Below are 20,003 nucleotides of genomic sequence, written 5' to 3' on the forward strand. Positions count from 1 at the left end.
CTTTAGCAAATCTCTTCCTACATATATGCTCATTTCAAACCGCCTCACTTTTTCAGTATGACTGTCTTATGGTCCACATGTCAGAGTGAATAATAAGAGGATAAGATAAGTGGATAATCGATTTGTGGACGTGACGAAGAGACCACTTGCGTAGTTGTATTCAACTTCGAATCGATATCACTGTACATCGTTCGTGATTGACCGCACACACGTGTCTAGCCTGCTTTATTGCAATACACCTTTTGGTTCTTACTGGATTAGAGAACATAGCATGTCGTAGGTGGTGTTATGAAGGAGAACCCTTTGCTAAATCGGACAAGAGATTTTTTCTACAAAAGTAGATGGAAATCTCTGCTTTCGCGTATTCTCGTTTGTAAACTTATCTCTGTCCGTGTTTTTTAAAATCACATTTCAGAAGTATTACTGTTACGATTCTTCCATCATTAAAACAATTCTATTTATTCTTTAACCTACGCTACTCAGCTTGAGTTTTCGAGATACGCTCAAAATCTTATAGAGTTCAGCTTATTTGACAGACCTGAAATATTGAAGAATTTGGGTATTCGATTGAATGAGCATCCTAGTACATTGACATATGGACAATGGTATATCCGTCATTCGGCTTCGTTGTGATTAATTCATCTCTTTCAGTTACACTAGCAAACGTTGCGAAACGAAGTCCACTGCTGGTTCGAATATTGTTCTTTCGATACTAATGGTTTCGATATTTACTGGTTAATCAACCAAGTCGGACTGTGCATGAGGAATGGTTGTCGTGGCTTCTCCGCAACCACAGAATCAGAACACTCGTAATACTGCATCATCGTCCTCTCAATCTGTTCGCGACATGGGCCGTGAAAGCCGCCATGTCTATGTTTCAGGACTCCCTGACTCTGTTTCCGACGAGCGTATAAACACCTTCTTTTCAACGTTAGTAATCTCTCACATTTTATCTATTTATGTAATTAATGTTCTTGAAGCGTTTATGAATCTAGTTTGCTTTCATGTTTTTTTTTTCTATTTTTTACCATTTGGTGAGAGAAAAAACACTAACATATATTTTTTTTCTACAATTCACGTTCTTTCATCAGGTTTTTGTTTTAGAGAGTGATATGAACTGTGTGGTCCTGTAAGTCTCTTTTAGAGACTTTAGAGATTTTCTATCCATCCTTTCAAAGTTACCCACCAACACATAGCTCTATTTTCAGTTATGGACGCGTACACCAGATAGAGCGATCATCGGATGGGATCATTGTGAGCTTTATGGATGTAAGGTCCGCTCAAAAGGCGCACGCAGGAGATCATCGACTGGATTCTGGACAACCTTTCAAAATTGTTTTCCACGAACCTGGGACCGCCAAGAAGTACTGTATTCTCATTAATTCCAGCAGACTTTTTAGTCGCCCACTGGTCCCGTTAGTATTTTTCTACTGCGCACTTTCCTATGCTTTCGTCTAGTTGTTCCCTCCTTCCGTTTTGCGGCTGTAGTTCCCTTACCATAGCAAACAGGCAACAAGGGTTGTAAAGCGTTCCTTTCCTTGATTAGAATTTTCTATGGCATTCTCTAGGTGCGATACCTAGAGATTGCCATAGAATAGTGCATGACCGGTTTATTTTTTCAGACGGTAACTATCTGGGTTGACATGCTTTGAAGTGATTTTTTTGGGTTTTTGATAAGTAGGTGGAAAGTCTCTGTATTTGACAAGGCAGTTGTTAATTCTAATTTTCACGTACTTCGGTTCGTTTGTGAACCATTCCCAGTCAAGGTCGTACGTTTCCATCGAAACAGAAAATTCTAGCAGTGGTTGTTTTGACGCTAGTACATATTTGGTGATTGACCCATGCCCCAATTTTGCTGTGGGTCACCGGAATAGAATCATGCGGACATTGCAGCTTAAGACCACGAACTACAATTCTTCTATTTCATCTTTTGCGGAGCACATGAGACGTACTTTCTCATGGAAATAGAAAAAATGTCATCTAAATAAGAAATAAAATAAAAGAAATTAATTTAAGAAATTTCATTGCAAGCACATTTTCGAAATGTCTCTGAAAATATTCTATTTCTTTACCGTTTTGATGATTGTTGCTTTTCGGAACTAGTTCTTCCTTACTGCCTTTTCGTAATCCTTTCTCTAGTTATCATCCCACGAATCTGAGGTAGTACGGATTTCAGGTGGAGTATCCGTATACGGGATAGTAGATTATGGAGAGGGGGGTGATTCCGTCCATTTCTTCCTAATTGCCGTAGAAAACGGCCCGGAAGATGCGGTGCCGCACAGGGCTGGCGCGCTCCAATCGAACTCCTTGTAGAAAGTAGTGCGCCGGAACGCTCGAAGCCGTATCTTCCGGGCCTTTTTCTACAGCAATTAGGAAGAAATGGACGGAATTACCCTCCTCCCCATAATCTACGACTCCTTTTAGGCATAACCCACCTAAAACCCCCACCATCCAGATTCGTGGGGTGATGCCTTTAAGGGATGAAGGGTTTGGCACTACTGCGGTTTCGAACCGTCGATTGTAGAAAATTAGGGAGAAATGAACGGAATCACCCTCCTCCCCATAATCTACGACCCCGTGTACGAATACTCCACTGCGAATCCGTACCACTCCAGATTCGGGGTGACGCCTTCAAAATGAAATCTGAAGTTATTCTGAAATTGCGATCTAATATTCGAGCAGAACGTTTCCTGATGAGATCTCTAAACTCCAGATGCAATCATTGTAGACGAAGAGGAGCCTATTTTCTGCATGAGGACATAGAAATATATTATAGATGCATGAGATTAAAGATCTTGTTTTAATACAATAGCGGATGTTGTTTATATTCTCCAATTGGTGAACAGTTGAAGGCAGTGTCTGTCGTTCTCACCAAAACAAAATTGTCCTGGAAGAACTCCTCAAGTTAGGCCCCTCGCCAGAATATGTTACAAGATTCTTGAATCCTCTCATTGTTCACTGCGATTGGTTGCTTGTTCTTATCAAACATCTTTCATGAAAATTGATCCAGATTGCTTTAAATTTCTCCAGACAATTCATTTTCGTGTTTTTTTTTTGGTGAAGGCGGGCACTTGTCCGTCTCTGCAGCTCTCGAGAAGCCGATCGGATCTCTTTTCTCTTGTTTTTCATTCTTTTTTATTTCGCATATTCCGTACATGGTCTTAGCAAAGTTCTGTTCCATTATTTTTATTTTTTGTTTTTCTCCTAGCGCATCTATATGACTTTAATTTGTTGATTCCCGTCCAGTTTTTTAATTGTGCATGCATAGGTGCGATAGGGAGGAGCTGGACGCTCCCCAGGTGGAGGGGGTCTAGCTCATGGGGTGCAGCTCAAACGATGAGGATTCTTTCGCCAGCCGTCCAAAAGTGAAAGGGTATCTTCTCAACTGTCCAAAAGTTCGCAGCAGTTGGAACCGAGGTGGGGCCGTCGCAAACTGCAGCGATGGGAGGTGCCAACAAGGATTTCACCAGCATTTAGCCGCTGCCCTCCACCGAAGCGCCTCGAGATAAGCCGCGTACGCTATGGCGTACGTTCTTCATGTCGTTTTGACCCTACTATATGTGTGCATGGTTAGCATACTTCACAACTGTAATACTAAAAAATCCTTTCACACTAGTTTTATGTTTATGTTTTATGGCTTCAGATGCCAGAGCATCCCCTGGAACTTTTATTTGCAGGGATTGGACTCCTGTCAAACATTTCGTGTAATTTTGCATGGTTTGCATTATTTTAAAACGGATTTTGGGATTTACGACTATAAAACGTTTGTTATGCTCAGTTACACGAAGAAATGGAGGGGAAATTGAATCCCTACGAACTAAAATGTTAGAGGCCCCTGCCAGCAAAACGAAAAATAAACTGAGGCTACGTGGTGATATTCATGCACGCTTATGTTAAATAGATTTAGAAAAAAAAAAACTATGAACCGAAGAGAAGAAAAGAGCTCCCTGTCGCGTCCTGAGGACGTGCTAGCCTTCATCGAAGACTCCATGGTTCACCCCGATGCCATACGCCTTATTCTTAGCAAAACGTTCGCATCACTCCTTTGGCAGTGTTTAAGTTAGTGAGGAAAATCAAAAATATATACCGAGGTAATCCGAACCGGTTCGTAAAACTAAGGGTTTTGTAAGACAAACTAATGATATTGCTTACACTAAAGTATGCCCGACTTGTAGTAAAGTCTTCTATATCTGTATTCAGTCACATTTTGCTGTACACTACTTGCTACATACTACTTTCACTTGTTAGTATACTATTTACTATAACTATACTATACTGTATTTACTTCCCTTGAATTTGTCTCATCTTAAGCGGTATTTATCCTGATTAAACAGACTATTTTGTCTATCAAGAAGCCACCAGTTGCTAGCCGCCTCGTGTCTGGCTCTGGATATCTACGGCTGCCGCTAGACAAGCCAGGTGACTCTCACAACCCCCAGAATGGATCTAAGCTGCACCTTTACCGCTACCCAATGCTGTATGTGACATTTGCATCGCGAAGAAAACTGCGAATTATAATTGGCAGGATGGAACAATGGGAAATAAAGAACTTAGTTGTGCACTTTTCCATGGACTGTATTCTTTAATCTCAAAGAAACTACTTTTTAGAGTATGCTGATCACGAAAATAACATCCGCTTGGAAGGCTTTTTTTGTGATGCATGGTTGAGTAAAAACACTTGTTTCTACGTCCTTCCACTTTATCCGTTTGTCAGAAGTGTTCAAGATCACATGGAGCTTTTGCTCAGGTCCAATGAGTGAGACAGTAAGCTCACACTCTAAAAAGGATATCCACGACATCTGTTTTTTTTTTCTTCTGAAATTAAAAGAGTTTTAACGTTTTATTTCGACTCAGTTATTTTGGTTTATTTTTTTTCCATATTTCAGATTTGTTTCGAAAGTTTGGGAGCTTTTTGAAAATCTACAAGTTCCTGTTATTTGAAGAACTTTGTTAGCATTTATTTCAACTGCTACCTAAGGTTTATTTTGACATATTCAACATTCCAAGATAGGCAAACGACAAAATGAAGTATAAATTCAAATATGTATTTTTTATGTATATAATCATCTATCTTCTTGGGAATGGAAGGAACGAAAATAGAGGTTGTACACAAAAGCACCAGAGACACCTTTTTCTAATGGTAGTAGATCATAGATCGCACTCTTTTAGAAATTGTTCGACTACGATGAGTAATTACTTCCTAAAGAACAAATTACTACCTAAGAAAAAGAAACAAGCGATGTTCTTAACTCTTGTATAGATCAATATGGATATTTCGTAGTGCATGGAAAGTGCATGCGAAATAGAGCAGTGATATTTCTTCACATTTGTGAACCAATGAAATTAAATTATTTCCTTTTCTCACCATCAATTTCTTTACATTACCCACATGCGAAGTCGATTTGTGTAGTATAGAACTAACGATCTAGCGTCCTTGTATCTGACAAGCCACTAAAACATAGAGCGTGTACAGATTTCTTTTCGGCGGACACGTCGAGGCACGCCACATTAGAGCACAGTAGCCTCGGCGCAGGCGTGCAATTCACTCCACATTAGAGCACAGCGGCCTCGGCGCAGGCATGCAGTTCAATATCGTCAGACCCCGCAAGGTTATTTTCTTTTTCATTTTCTGTTGTTTCTTTAATACCTTTCTTCTCATCAGTCAGCTCTCACTTCCGATATGCTGCTGCTCCTTATTCAAGTTTATTACTACCTTGTTTATATTGAGGATATCCGTTTCTTCTGTAAACTCGTGTTGTTCTCATTCTATCACTTTGCATTTTTATCTTCTCTTCTTTCTTCAGAGTTGTCCCTAACATTAGTCTACCTTCACCTTCATTCAACCTTTATTCAAGTTTATTGCTTCTTTGCTTTTATGGAGAAGGTATATTTCTTCTATAAACTCAAGTTGTTTTTTTCCATCACCTTGCATCACGACTCTACATCATCTATATCGACTACATAATCCTCTTTATTCACTATTATTAGCAGAAAATAACGAAGAAGGTATCAGAAACAAAGAAAAAACAGCATTAAAAAGATTGTCGTGCTCAGTGGAGACGAGATCTGGTGCGTCTCTGCTGAGCATGGAACGCGTCACCACGATGCAGTGCTTTCAACGGTGACTGTGTGTGTGTAAATGGGGTTCAATTGTTTGACCAAACACAACTTCGTTCATTCAAGTGAACTCTCTTCTTATTTTATGCTATGCTAGAGTATGGTGTGCAAGGAGTATATTATTTGTACATATTAAGGTGGTTTAATGGTTAAATTTACAGTCAGTTTAGTGATTATGGAAAATTTTATAGTGAGTAAGCAAAAATTAGCGTTGAAGTTCTTGTTTAAGCGGTCTTATGACAACTTCTTTGTCAATTGCTCCCAACGGAACAGCTTCACCGAAGCCTGCTTCCGAGAATTCCCGAAGACGTACACCATCCCCCAAAGGAAAAGATAACAGCAGGTGAGAACAAGGTTCTCATGGTGCTATATCAGCATATTTCTGCATAGTGTTGTTGCATTTCACACTTCATTTCTTATAGAGCTAATTTGGCTCGACTGATTTCGAATGCAGGAAAGCGCCTAGTTCGATCGGAAGGACATCGACGAGAACAAGGGTTTGTGTTACTGGAATTTCTTTTTTCATTACCATTCTCCTCTTCTCCCAGGCTTCTTAGGTTTCATTGCCTGTTTTACTGGTTTTCTTCTTTAAGAAAGCTATGTCTAAAAACATATTTTCAACTTGTTTAAGTGTTGTTTAATGTTTTCGTTTACAATATTTCATAGCGAAAAGATCGCATAGACGAGCGAGTACCATACTACTTAAAAATGTAGCTGGTCGATTGCATGGGATTCGATAACTAAACGTTCAGTTATTGGATTTTTGAGCGGTTCCTGTGTGAACATCAGTGATGGGTCATCATCAGTTATGAAAGTAGAAGTGTAGAATTGTCATTTCATTTCGAAAAATCTCAAATTTCCTCTTAAAAGTTTTTGCCGGACCGTGGTATGGAAGTAAAATACGTATAGTATGGTCAAAACCACATGAAGCAGGGTGCAGTCGCGTACTCGGCTTTTCTAGGCGGTGCGGTGGAGAGTAGTGCTTTGGAGTGTACTGGAACCCTCACTGGCATCACCAGTCGCTGCAGTCTGCGATGGTCCCACCTTGGTTCGAACTGCTGCCTCCACCGTTTCGAGCCCGTACGCAAATGCACCGTTATTCATGTCGTTTTGACCCGACTACAGCAATTGCAATCCAGTAATTAGTGCTTTTCCGCTTCTTGAGAGAGATTTGTGTAGCAAGGAGTATCTCGTCTCCTTTAATAACCAAAAGCCTGCCTACTGATCCTGATCCAGTCCAGCACTCCAAAAGGTTCAAAGGGAACATTTACAACAAAGAAGAATTGGAGTTTTCCTGACATCTGCATTTTTTCTGACTTCATTGTCGAATGGTACAAAGCTCGTAGGATTGCTATTATTCGATTGAAGGATAGTTAACTTTCATCCATCTTTACATTTTCGATCTTCAGCGGTCACATCTACAAGGTAAGGGACCTTAAGCAGGACGTTTTCAATTGCTGTTGTTCAAAGGTTGAAGCCGCATAACCATAGGTGCGATAGAGAGAAACCGGACCCTCCTCAGGTGAAGGGGGTTTAGCTCATGGGGTGCACCTCAAGTGAAGGGGGTCCTTTCGCCAGCCGTCCAAAAGTGAAGGGGGTAATTTCGCCAACCGTTTAGAAGTGAAGGAGATCCTTTCCCCAACCGTTCAAAAGTGAAGGGGATCAGAGCACCGGCTCCGACTATCGCAACTATGCGCATAACACCACTGCCCGTCCGATTCGGTGGGAAGTTATCCAACACTCAGAAAAAAAAGTTCCATTTTGTTAATCTCCATCTCTGCCGGAGTTTAATTCCCTCACAAACATGCACTTCTGAGCTCAAGTTTACTAAAGAACTTACCACTTCGGAATCCAGGGAACAAATCTGCTCTATCTGATTCCTTGTGGTCAGATATTAAATGTAAAAAATCATCATAGGTGCTCCGTTTTTTTAATTTACTCTTTTCTTCAATCTATTATCATGGCATGCTTAACTTTCACATACACTTTTTCAGACGATCACCAGACTCCGCAAATCTTTGTGGTGGATCCGCAGGGCCTTTAGCGAATTCTGGATCGATTTGTGCGTCAGCAGTTTCGTCTGGAGGCTTGCAGGCGAGCACGTTTTTTTTCTTTTTCTTCCTGGGGACTATAATTGAAGACTAAATGACTTACAGGGCGTATATGTAGAGCGCCTTCCTCCTCGTAGTGACGGAACTGTGAAAGAAGCAATACGAGATGCGCTTAAAAAGCACGGACGTATTGTCGACATATCGATTGATGGAGATGGTGATGCTCGAAAAGCCCTGGTCATTTTTCAAAGGTATTTTAGATCATTCTCATTTCTTATTCTGATTACTTCTCATTATGTTCAGAGTCGTTGACATGGAAAAACTCGTGAACGATTCCCATATCTCCATATTATCTATGCGTGTGCGTATTCGGGCGGCCAACCATGTCGTTGTTCAGGTGTTTTTTGCAGTGTTTTGTATGGTTTGTGACGTAAGAGACTAATGGCTTTCAGTAATCACGTTTCTCACTACCAGCGTTTTTTCTTATGCGAACTCACCCTTGTAATAATGGCAGAGAATTCGAAAATTGTTTTCCTACGCGAATTCACAGTTGTAATAATGATAAAAAATTCGAATGTTACTTGGAAGTCTTTTCGTGGCGTCTTTGTTACTGCAGAAAAGCCTTCCTTTCTACTTCCTTACTTGAGATTTCTGGCATCAGAGTCATAGGTGCGACAGGGAAGAGCCAGACCCTCCTCAGGTGAATGGGGTCTAGTTCATGCGGTGTAGCTTAGGTGATGGAGATCCCTTTGCCAACCGTCCGAAAATGAAGAGGGTCTTTTTGCCAACAGTCCGAAAATGAAAGAGGTATCAATCTCAATGGGACAATCGTTGGCCTGGAGCAACATCAAACCAAGAACCTCTTAGACGTAGAGATGGCCTCTCACTATTACACTGCATCAGAGGATTCCAGTTTCGATAAGTTGGAATCGTATTTGTTTGAGAGGAGAAAGATGCTGACTAGGTACTACGTCGCCTCGTGTAAGTCATCGCATAGATTTTTAGAGAGATTGGAGTGGAAAAAAAGAAAAGGATAAAGTGTATCGCGTTGAACAATCCGTAAGAAGATGCACTTACGCGTTCGACGTCAATTCAGAATCGTTCGAGGTTTATGAACACGTGTGCAGCCTTACAATAGCGTGCGAAGGCGAGCCGATGTGCCGATTCAGGATTTTAATCCTCCCAAACAACTTTGGCACTAACTTATCGGCTTAAATGCACCAACCCACGAATCTGGGGTTTCATGTGGGTTATGCCTACAGGGACATAGATTGTGGAGAGAAGGGTGATTCCGTCCGTTTATTCCCTATTGCCGTAAAAAACGGCTCGGAAGATGCGGCGCGTGCACAAGCCAGGCGCGCTCCAATCGAACTAGTTGTAGAAAGTACCGCCCCAGAACGCTCGAAGCCGCATTTTCCGGGCCGGTTTTTACGGCAATTAGGACGAAATGGACGGAATCACCCTCCGCCCCGTAATCTACGACCCCGTATAAGCATAACCCACCTAAAACCCCCACCATCCCAGATTCGTGGGGTGATGCCTTTAAGTGATGAAGGGCTTGGCACTACTACGGTTTCGAACTGTCGATTGTACAGTCACGGGCGAAATTTTTACCGACTGCGCTGCACCTATCCTGAATATTGAGACGTTTTTTGGTATTACGTCTGATTGGTCATGTGTCTGGATCCTGTGGGTTGATTTTTATGAACAATTATAGGATGCAACCTAGGATGTAGCCAGGTTATCACATCGACTTCTGCTGTCTCTGCGCAAACAAATAGTGGTTTCGCTAGTAGTTCCGGGACCTACATTTTTTAAAGTTGACAGCAGCTAATTCTTAGAACATTATCCTAGTTACCGTGTCGGAAATGTAGGTTTGACATGAACTAGCTTTTGGAAGCAAAATGTATTTCAATAAGTTCTTGTTTTCTTCGTGAATTTCTTTCATCTCACTTTATTTCCTTGTGTACCTGTTTTTTTTTCTGCATGCAAGCCTATAACGATATTTTTCAGGAAGCCTATAATGATTATCTATCACTAAACAGCCCAGCGGGTAGTTTAGCTGTTGTGGGTGCAGATGTAGACCTTCCTGCAAAATATGCATCTCCGAATGGTTGTAGGAATGACGTTGATGCGTTCCATCCGAAAGTAAGTTTATTGCTAGGACGTATTATTTAAGATAATATATGCTTGTTACTAATGCGTTTCTCAGGCGTCTCGTACACTATATGTGGGAGGACTTGAAAGTCGTATTTCCGATGACACCCTACGTCGACGATTTGGAAGGTTTGGGACGATTCTGGATGTTGATGTGAAAAACTATGAATCACCTTCACCCTTCGCATTCATTCAATTCGCCGATATAGAGTCTGCTGTACGTGCAATAAATGCGCATTCCACTGCTGGTCTACCAGCAAATAAAAAGGGGAAGGTAACTTCGCTGCGAAAGTTGAAAAGCTTCAAGTGAAATTTTCTTTTCATTTCAGAAATTCCAGCCCAATTTTGGTAGATCGATGACTACAAACAAGTTATGGATTGGCTCTATACCTCCACAGTGCGCTGAAGATTACGTGATACAAAAGCTGCGCTCCTTATCTGAAGGTGCTTTTTTTTTGTGAAATCGCTTCTCACGTAAAGACGCATGAAGTGCTTTATTTAGGGGTTGTGGACGTCGTAGTGGATATGCGAGCTCGGCAGGCGATAGTGGTGTTCTCATCGACAGATGGTGCTCAAGCTGCTTTGAATCGCATTAAAGCTGGTGTCCCTAAGCAATTGTAAGTGCTATGTGCCTAAAAACTTGACAAACTTGCGAACCACTAAAAAATGATTTTTTCTACTTTTTCCTAAAATCTCCGAACATTTGTAAATAACGCAGGGTTTCAGTTTCCTAGTAATTAATTAATAATGTACATTTTTGTGCACGTTATTCGATACCCTGTAAACTATCCGCTGTAGCGCAATTGATGGTGGTGTCGCTATCAGGCACCTTTGTTGGATATGTTAAAGATTTAGCGAATAGTATACCCGCCATAATACTTACGTTTATCCTTCTAAGACTTATTAACGTGATGCCAACTTTCCAATTCTCGAAGTCGATGAAGTAGGCTCTCAAGCAATTCCTGTGTTTTGGGATGTACATCTTCTTGATCTCTTCATTGTTCTACTCGCCAGATTCAAAATCTAAAAAGGAATGATTGTTGTTAGTGCATATTACTGTGTTGTCTTTTTTTTTATGAAGAAGCAAAATTATGTAGCCGTAGAAACGCAAGATTGACAAAACTCATCATGAAAGGAGCACGACCAGCGAGAAACAGGTTTGTTGCCTGAGGCATTGCGAGGGGCAGGTCGATATGGAAGGCGCATGTGCATGCGCCTCTCGCTCGCGCCATGCTTTGGCATGACTCCAATTCAAATGCTGCTCTTGGATTGCGAGTTGGGCATCATTTATTTTTTGCTAGCGAAAAATTTAAAATACCTGTTGGAGATTTAACTCTAATCGTTTATTATATGGCATTAGATTTGTTCACTTTGCTAATGATATTGTTCATTTATTTTCTTTTTATGGTGTACTTTCTTTTTGTTTTAATTTACAATTCTAAAACTTGAAGTAATTTTGTGCACTTCAATACTTACCCCTCATTTCCATAAGTTCTGAACATATTTCAAATGGTGAACATTCTCAAAAGTTTGTACAGTTCTTAGACAATTTCAGATTAAAACTCTTTTGATTCCGTCTGAGCCAGTGAGTGCAAGATAAATATCATAATTTGGGGCCTACTAAGTTAATGAATAGTTGACGGACATTGCTGTTGCAACGTTCCTTTAACCACTGTCTCATCTATAAGAACACATCTAGGATAAGTCAGCCATAGAAACAGTTTGTTTCTTGTTCTTCTCTACGTTCTTAAAAAGTTTCTGTAGACTTGTTCGTTAGAGTTCTTCACTTAGATTACTAACTTTCGGCTCATTTCGCTCCTGAGTTTATCGCTGTCTTATATTTGTATTTGATGTCGAGACTTCCTATAATGAAGTTGCTATATCTTGTTCTGCCCATTTTTTTTCTTATTATTGCTACTAGTGGTCATATCATAGTAAATACAATCCTTAATATCTTTTTAATTAAACGTCTGATATTTTCAGGTGGAGCGTTTTCCGCTGTACACCATAGTTTCGCACAAAGAAGTCACTAGTTTACTTAGATTCATTCTGTTTATTAATATGAACACTGTTGATTTTTTTTTAGGTGAATGCATTCAAAAATATGTTACACTGAGCTGTACAGACTTCATGGCAATCAGTGCCCATGTCCATTGTTTAGAAAGTTTTTCATGCTGAGCTACCCTTGTTTTCTGTATTGCCTTGAAATGCAGTAGACATTGAAAAAAAAGAAAGAAAAATGGAAGCAAATCTTACAAGTGTACTGTTGTAGGTTGTCTTGGAAGACCAAGAACAGATAAAGCTCACTTTCTGGCGTTGGAACTACTTTACAATGCGTACTCTCGTTCACAGCTCAAAAAATCTCGGAAGGTGTGAACGATAAGCACTTCAAGTAGATGCTGAGCTAAAAGAAAAGCTCTTTATTTAGTTTGGGAAAGGAGTACGCAGTTTTGAACAAGGTTAGGCAGTCTCTGCTCAGTGTCGTTCTCTTCCTTATCCTTCTTTACACAAAGAAATTTTTTCGCGAAGTTGAGGTGGTAGATCACAAATTTGAGGGACATATTTATGATTTGTTTTTCACAGCAATTCGAAAACAATAACTCTATCGAGTAAGAGCACGGAAATTTGTAGGCTTTATTATTTATTCCTTATCTATGTATACAGTCAGATTAAAATGACTTGAAGCTGGGTTTTGTTGCGTAGGCGGTTGTGCTTGAAACGGTGCGGTTTTAGTGGAATTAGCAATTATCTAATCTCTTCAACAATATTTTTGAAATAAAGATATGTTCTTATTTAAATGTGGACATTCTCCATCAAAAGGAGACCAGCAATATCCAAAAATTAATTCCGTGTCTCCAGGAACGTTGTTGATTTCGTGATTGAAAGGGCTTGTTTGTATCGTGTGACCCATCTTTCTACTTCCAAATTCACATACATAAAGCAATTCAGCTGATTTTCGTGGCAGATAACTCATTATTTAAACTGCCAGTTTGAATGTATGGAGTCAGATCACACCTACTGTTTCCTGTCAACCCCACGTTGCTTTTCTGAAAATCAGACTGCGCATCCGCATTTGAGAATGCCAGTGCTGTTTCCACACTTTTCAAGTTCCCTATCTTCTAGTCGAGAAATTTGCTTTGTTTCTACAATTAAGTATGTTTCTGACTGTCGAGTGAAACTCGACTAGAGAAAGAAGAAATCTGTGATGTTATAATTGTTGGAGATGTTTTCATCTCAAGGCCCCGTTTTACGCACTGGAGTTCCATTTTATGCCAATAATACTTTGGAGTTCAACATCATCCAGGTCATCTCATTGCTATAGTTTCGAAAGGTTTTATTCTCACAATTACTCATGATTCCTTTTTCAGTGTATTCAAAGTGGAAAGCGGTGAGGCACGTGTTCCGGCCGACTTCTGCTCTGATCGCCTACACGATCACTTTATTGACCGAAAACACGGTAGCATTCCCGTAAAGATATCAACATCCGTGACTGGAATTACTGCAGGAAGTGTTGGCCCATTCATTCTTGGCACGGCTTCGTTAACAGTAGACGATTCATTGACTGCATTGTTGGCACCACCACCTGATCCACCCAGTGACATGTCCAGGTGCGTTTTATCAAAGTCAACGTTTTATCAAACAAGAAGTCTATTTCTATTCAAGTTCATTGTCAACTTCAATGTAAAGTCATCAGAAAGAGTTACTGTTGTGTTCAATAAAGTGATACAGCAGTTGCAGCGTGCTTTGAACGTGTTGTATCTTGTGACGTCTCTTGTCTTCACTAAGAGCAGGTTCTAGTCCATCTGCATCGAGCATGAAATGAAATGAAACGAGATGAAAACTGTTGCACAAAGTTTTTCGGAGTTTTTTTTTTCTTACTTCTGCTAGTTTCCCATTCTTTTCGGGCGCAATAGCGGATTACGTATTCCTAGCGAAGTAATTAGTTTGTTTTGTTTTGTTTTTCTTTTTTTTTTTGCTGACGCGCCTTTGGGACTTTTACAGTTCACAGTTTTTTACAGTTTACATCGGCGTAAGACTTTAAGATTCTAAAATCTTAAATACGTTAAGACTTCAGTTCCCATTGCTTTAATGGAACTGTACATGTACGTGATTAGCATTTTTTTTTTCTAATCGTTATCTTAGCAAAAAAAGAACCGACTCAAAGAATGAAATTGGGTGAAATTCACACTACAATGTAAAATCTCCGATGAGGCGCGTTGCAGCAGAAGCTATTAAGCTAGCGGAATAGTTTTTTCTCAGAAAGAAGGGCTACGAAGGATGCTAATTTTCTATAGTTGCACAAGAAATTAGGACTTGAATGGACTATCAGAAACTCATGCGTTCTTATGAACAACGTCTTGTCAAGGTTCAGCTCGATAGCTACCTTTTTCTACGCTTCATCAAATTCGACCATTTGTTCCCCTTACTGGTACTTGAAATCCTTATTATCAGGACGATCATCGAGTCACCAGCGAAACAAAGATAGTGTAACTCCTCAGCTCAACTTTCGCTCCCATCTTATTTGATTTCACTCCTTGCAATGCGTTCTGGAGAGTGGCACTGAATATTTTGGGTGGTTAATATTTTAAGTTGTGTCGACCTGTCGAACCTCTCTCTTTATGCTCGATTGTGTCATTATTGTAAAATGGAGGAATTTTGAACGTGAGGTTGCTGTACAACCCACGAAGTATCTTTGTGTATAGATTAGGAATGCCTTGGTTGTCTATGTTTTCCATGACCGCTTCCGTTTCGCTTGTGTTCTGATAAGGACTGGCGGTGGGCTCTTCAAATGTTCAGTTTTTTTTTGTTGTGACTGAGTGAAGTACGATTCGTCACCGCATGATGGTATGCCAGAATTAGGAAAGGGGGACCTCTGGGATGTCATGTCCATCTTCTCTCAAATGATGAGGAGGCAAGTGGACGTGGCTGTCAAAGAGATTTGAGTAGAAATCGTAAATGACCTTCTCCATCTCCTTTTTCGACGCTGTAATTGCCCTGTTGGGTTCCGGGAGCTGTCATTTTTGTCTTACGATCGGCGAAGTCTTGACGGGTATAGCGAATGCTCTTGTCAGTTTCTACTGCTTTAGCCAATACTGCTGCTCTTCTCTCTCCTTTTATCGCTTATCTGCATCACTTTGCGAACTCGAACGTGAGTTTGTGGTTGCATGCGGCTAGTGGGCTAGTGCAGCTCTCGTATTAACTCTCGAGTTTCCTGATACAGGCATCTCCTGGTGGTTTTAAACCCTCCGCTGTCCGCGTAGGGTCGTGGATATGTGTTAGAAGCTGTTAGAAGCCGATCACATTCGTCATCGATGTTGTCCGTTGCGGTATCTTAACAAAAGCCGGCAAACCAAGCGAAGAGGTCTCAGTCAACGATGATCATGGTTCTTCGCTTCTGGGATTTAGCGGCTATCTCTCCTCACCGTATGAGGGAAAATCTCGAAGGGGGCGATAGTCTGATCCGTTATAGAAGCTTGGTACAACAACGACATCATTCAGGTATAACCTTTTACTGTGGATGATGTAGTCAGTTTCATTACTATGACCTCCGATGGGCCACGTCCAACATAGAGAGGAGGACTTCTGAAATTGCGAGTTCCCATGTTTGGTCTTAGTCGCTATGATACACCCGGAAAGCTTGTTCCATTGCAGGCTTTGTTTCCAGATGTGAAGCTCTTCATTGCTCAATTTGGCGTTAAAATGACAAACAATGACCTCATAGAAGGTACGGCCTTCTTTGTAGAGCTTCTCTAGGTCCATATAAAAAGCTTCGACTTCTTCTTCGTAACTTGATGTTGAAGCGTAAGCGACGAAGATAGTCAAAGCTATACTCTTCTCTACTGTGCGTGAAGTCTTAGAACCCATGGATAGGTAGATCTCTAATCCCACGGGTTTGTGGGAGAATGTTGCGTCTTCTCGAAGTAGACAAATGGAACTTATTTCTTGGAAGCGACTGCAAACTATCTTCCTTATATCTCCCAGTTGTTTGCAGGTTTTTGACCGGACCGACACTCTAGTTTTCAGGTCAATCCTGCACATCGGAAGCAGGGAGTCCGTCTCCTGAATCGATCTGTGTCTCAGGGCAAGCACAAGGTTTAGTGCGCGGTTTACCTTCTATCCACCACATGAAGGTGCGGAACTTAGCATCGCAACTAATCGGCTGTAGTTCTTGTATTGAATGAGATTCGTGGGGATTGTTCATAGGTATTCTGAACATATATCTGCGTACAAGTATAATGTATAGTCGGGTCAAAACAACATGAAGTGCGGTGCAGTTGCGTATGCGACTGCGTTTAAAGCGACGGGGATGGTGGTTGGAATCGAGGCAGCGATGGATGGTGCTGGCAAAGGTCCCGCTTCGAGCACAGCCACTTAAGCAACTGCACCGTGCTTTATTTCGTTCTATAATATATATCTGTTACATTCTCCATGTATTCGTACAGGAATTCTTTAATCTAAAACCGCAGATTACGCTTGCTGCAACGAGCTTGGATCCCTGCTTGACATACACTGACTCTATTCTGATTATATGTGATTCTGAATGCGCATTATGGTCATGATAGTGAGGAGTTCCAGCGTTTACTGTATGCTGAAAGTCGTTATTTACCACTTGCTAAACTGTATCCGACTGTGACTTCAAAAGAGGATTGGCCAAGACAGAACTCGACTCTTTCTTGTTTTTGGTCAATTTATCCACTGCTTTATTCCTTGGACTTTGGTTTTTTTTTTAGTCTGAATTAAAAAAGAAGACTTTTCATTCTTATCTGAGAATATTATTTCAAGTATTGAAGAGAATAAAGTGCTGCTTAACACGAATTTTCCGTATTAGTTGATAGTCTTCGTTTTATCTTTGTGATGCCACTATGTTAAGCTGTCGCTACGAACATCATCGCGACCAACGTCGTTCGCCTGCACATACTCGTCGCCGTGAACGTTCTCGAGAACGATCGCAGGACCGATCACGGCATCGAAAGTCGAAATACGACTATGAGAAGGGATTCTTACGAAGAAAGGAAAGAAAAGAGCGAAAGCCGAGGTGACCCCTGCGGAAGCTTTGGTGTTCTTGTGTTACATCCATGGTTTAATCATTGAAATTGTGAAGATTAACTGAGTTCCCTTGTTTTTTTTTCAGCGCTTCGTCTGAGTCATCGATATCATCTAGCGAGGATTCATCTCTTACTAGGCGCCGTTCTGGATCGAACGATAGTCGAGCGTCGAGTTCGTTATCTTATAGTCAGCGTAATAAAGATCGGCGACGAGACGATAGACGAGACGTTCGAAGTGATCGGAACGTCAATGGTATAAGGTTATTTTCTTACCGTTTTAAATGATAATAATATATGACTTCAGGGAAACAACGAAACTCTTCCTCGTCTCGGCGTAGTCCTTTGGATGCATCGAGATGGAAAGAGCGGAAAATATCACGACACTCTCCTTCAGTGTCCGAAGAGCGCACACCTCAAACGATGACCTCGTCAGTCGTAGTCGCTGCAAGTGATACGGCTGCACCTACACCGGACGACCGCAAAAGTGGTGACAGCGGGTAATATGTTTGATCCAAGCAGCTTCATTCTAGTTTAGAAGCTTCCTTGTAGAGATCCTCAACTTTCAGGTTCTACGAGGACGTATCGCGGCCGCCATTGGATCCACCTCCGGCACCACCACCGATGGAAACTCTGCCGCATCTACCTTCACCTCCACCAGCTGACCCACCAGTCAGGCGAAAACCCTCTCCTAGGCCAAATTCTCATTCACATTCTATGGGACATTTTATTTCGCCTCCCTCAACTTCACGCCATGATAGCCAGTCCACTCGACATCAGCTCCATCACCACGGCCAAGAAATCCAGGTGACGTAGAGTTTTTGTTGCTAAAAGTAAAGTGGTTTTGCTTTGTGAAGAAGATATCCGAGAAAAATACCTTCTAACAGATGCAGAAGCCTTACAGTTGACTCTTAATTTTCTCGGAAGAATGGGTGAAAGTTCGGCGGAAAAAGCCGAATTTCAGAACTTCCGTAGAATTTGGTTTACTATAGGGCCCTTCAGTTTGAGAATCACCCCTCTTTCTGCAAATTTCCACATTTCGCACTTTCACATAGCTATAATATCATTTTTTTTTTTTCGGAAATTTCTCGGGAGTTTCGAGAACCAGTAATCTAAAACCACGTAGCTGTTATCGGTCTATGTTCTCCTTGTTAACTACCCTTATGTTTGAAGGATTTTACTTCATTTAGCTATAATAATAATAATTGAAAATGCAATTCTTCGCGAAAAAGAAAAGCGGCCACGTATTGACATCGGATGAGTCAAGACCTTTAGCATTTATAAATAACTGTACATGGTAACTTCATTGAACTAGAGAAAGGTTTGAGGGTAAAAGGATTTTTAGGCGATTGTCAGAGATTCATCATGTGAAAGTTCTATGTTCAAACGTGTTCTAACACAAAAACGCGGCACAATCTGAAGTCGTGCACTGACCCTTCTCTGCAGTATGCAAAACACTCCCAGAGCTTTTTTCCCTTGCTTTTTATAGTTTCTCATTCTTCTGTTTGTATAATAGTGAATGAGTAGGATTAAATAGTTACACCTACAAGCTGACTCATCGCATCGTCATGTTACAACTCGTTGCTACTCTATTACTCTATTCAACTGTAATATTTGTTAGATGATATTGTCCAAAGGACATCGTGGAAGCACTTGTCACAATGCGACATAGTGCAGTTACGCAAGAATAGTTGGTTTAAAAGCACCATACCATGAATTTGACGTAGTGAGGGAATCCGCGGGAGAAGCTAGAGATGGGGTTATAGATTGCGGGATCAGGGGTGGTTCCGTTCAGCTCTTCCTGATCGTAGTAAGAAACGGCGAAGGAACTATTGTGGTTATTACGAGGTACGTTAGAAGACTCCTTTATGCACACGTTCCGTCCCTCTTAGCAACGTATTGATTGGTTTCAATTAAATAGGCTGCTGTGAAGACATCACTGATCTTCGACCGATCGCACTTGGATGCGGTGCGCGCACAAAGTGGTTGCAACTGAAATTGTCTATAAAAAAAACGTTTCACACGCCATATCTCAGGACGATTAGGGAGAGATGAGCGGAACTACCTCTGATCCCACAATCCATAACCCTAACTCTGAATTTTTCTGCGGATTCCTTCACCACGTCAGATTCGTGGTCTGCTGCCTTTAAACTTAGTCTTAATTTTTCGAGAATGCTGATCATAGCTTTTTCAGCTGCTCTTTGCCGTAGAACCTAGGTGTCTACCACAAAGAAACGTTCTCTTATGGTTTCGTAGGTTTCGGCGACTTAAGTTGGGCTAAGAGCAGCAGACGTATGAGCCATTGTTCGAAAATTGCTCTGATTCTAACGGAAACTTCCAGGTTTTTAAAAGGTAGCTTGTCACGAAATTGTCTATGTTGACAGGATCTCTCCACGAATAGTTAAGTAGAGGTGTATAGTGTAACGTAGCATGATCACAATTCGTACTCGTGAAACAGCCTTGTGTGGTCGTAATTTACGATTATGAATTGTGATCACGCGCATACCCCATAATGTAGAAAAGGCGCATGAAACAACTTTTGCGTGATCCCGTCTACCCAACGAAGCAACTTACTGCGAGCAGTAGAACGATCCAATCCGCAGTGCTTTACCATCGCGCGGGTGGAGCAGCTACC

General features: G+C 41.1%; 1 protein-coding gene across 6 annotated transcripts in view; it reads left to right on the forward strand.

Annotated features, from left to right (window-relative positions):
• Positions 1 to 766: 766 nt before the first annotated feature.
• RB195_018566 (uncharacterized protein) overlaps positions 767 to 20,003 on the forward strand; it is a gene marked incomplete at both ends in the record, with an annotated part of 39,836 nt that continues 20,599 nt past the window's right edge. For 5 of the 6 annotated variants that reach the window (XM_064186056.1, XM_064186053.1, XM_064186055.1 and 2 more), the window contains 18 exons: positions 767 to 809; positions 882 to 930; positions 1,209 to 1,364; positions 6,347 to 6,460; positions 6,540 to 6,614; positions 8,112 to 8,211; positions 8,274 to 8,419; positions 8,472 to 8,565; positions 10,182 to 10,316; positions 10,381 to 10,599; positions 10,655 to 10,769; positions 10,828 to 10,942; positions 13,694 to 13,782; positions 13,831 to 13,933; positions 17,197 to 17,361; positions 17,458 to 17,624; positions 17,676 to 17,868; positions 17,938 to 18,175. In XM_064186056.1, coding sequence (XP_064041933.1) covers positions 767 to 809; positions 882 to 930; positions 1,209 to 1,364; positions 6,347 to 6,460; positions 6,540 to 6,614; positions 8,112 to 8,211; positions 8,274 to 8,419; positions 8,472 to 8,565; positions 10,182 to 10,316; positions 10,381 to 10,599; positions 10,655 to 10,769; positions 10,828 to 10,942; positions 13,694 to 13,782; positions 13,831 to 13,933; positions 17,197 to 17,361; positions 17,458 to 17,624; positions 17,676 to 17,868; positions 17,938 to 18,175 — 2,316 coding nt within the window. Of the gene's footprint in view, positions 931 to 1,208; positions 1,365 to 6,346; positions 6,461 to 6,539; positions 6,615 to 8,111; positions 8,212 to 8,273; positions 8,420 to 8,471; positions 8,566 to 10,181; positions 10,317 to 10,380; positions 10,600 to 10,654; positions 10,770 to 10,827; positions 10,943 to 13,693; positions 13,934 to 17,196; positions 17,362 to 17,457; positions 17,625 to 17,675; positions 17,869 to 17,937; positions 18,176 to 20,003 lie in introns of all 6 variants that reach the window. The other variant, XM_064186052.1, reaches the window with a different exon arrangement.

The sequence above is a fragment of the Necator americanus genome, chromosome II (assembly GCF_031761385.1).
Source record: "Necator americanus strain Aroian chromosome II, whole genome shotgun sequence".
Classification (NCBI taxonomy): Eukaryota; Metazoa; Nematoda; class Chromadorea; order Rhabditida; family Ancylostomatidae; genus Necator; species Necator americanus.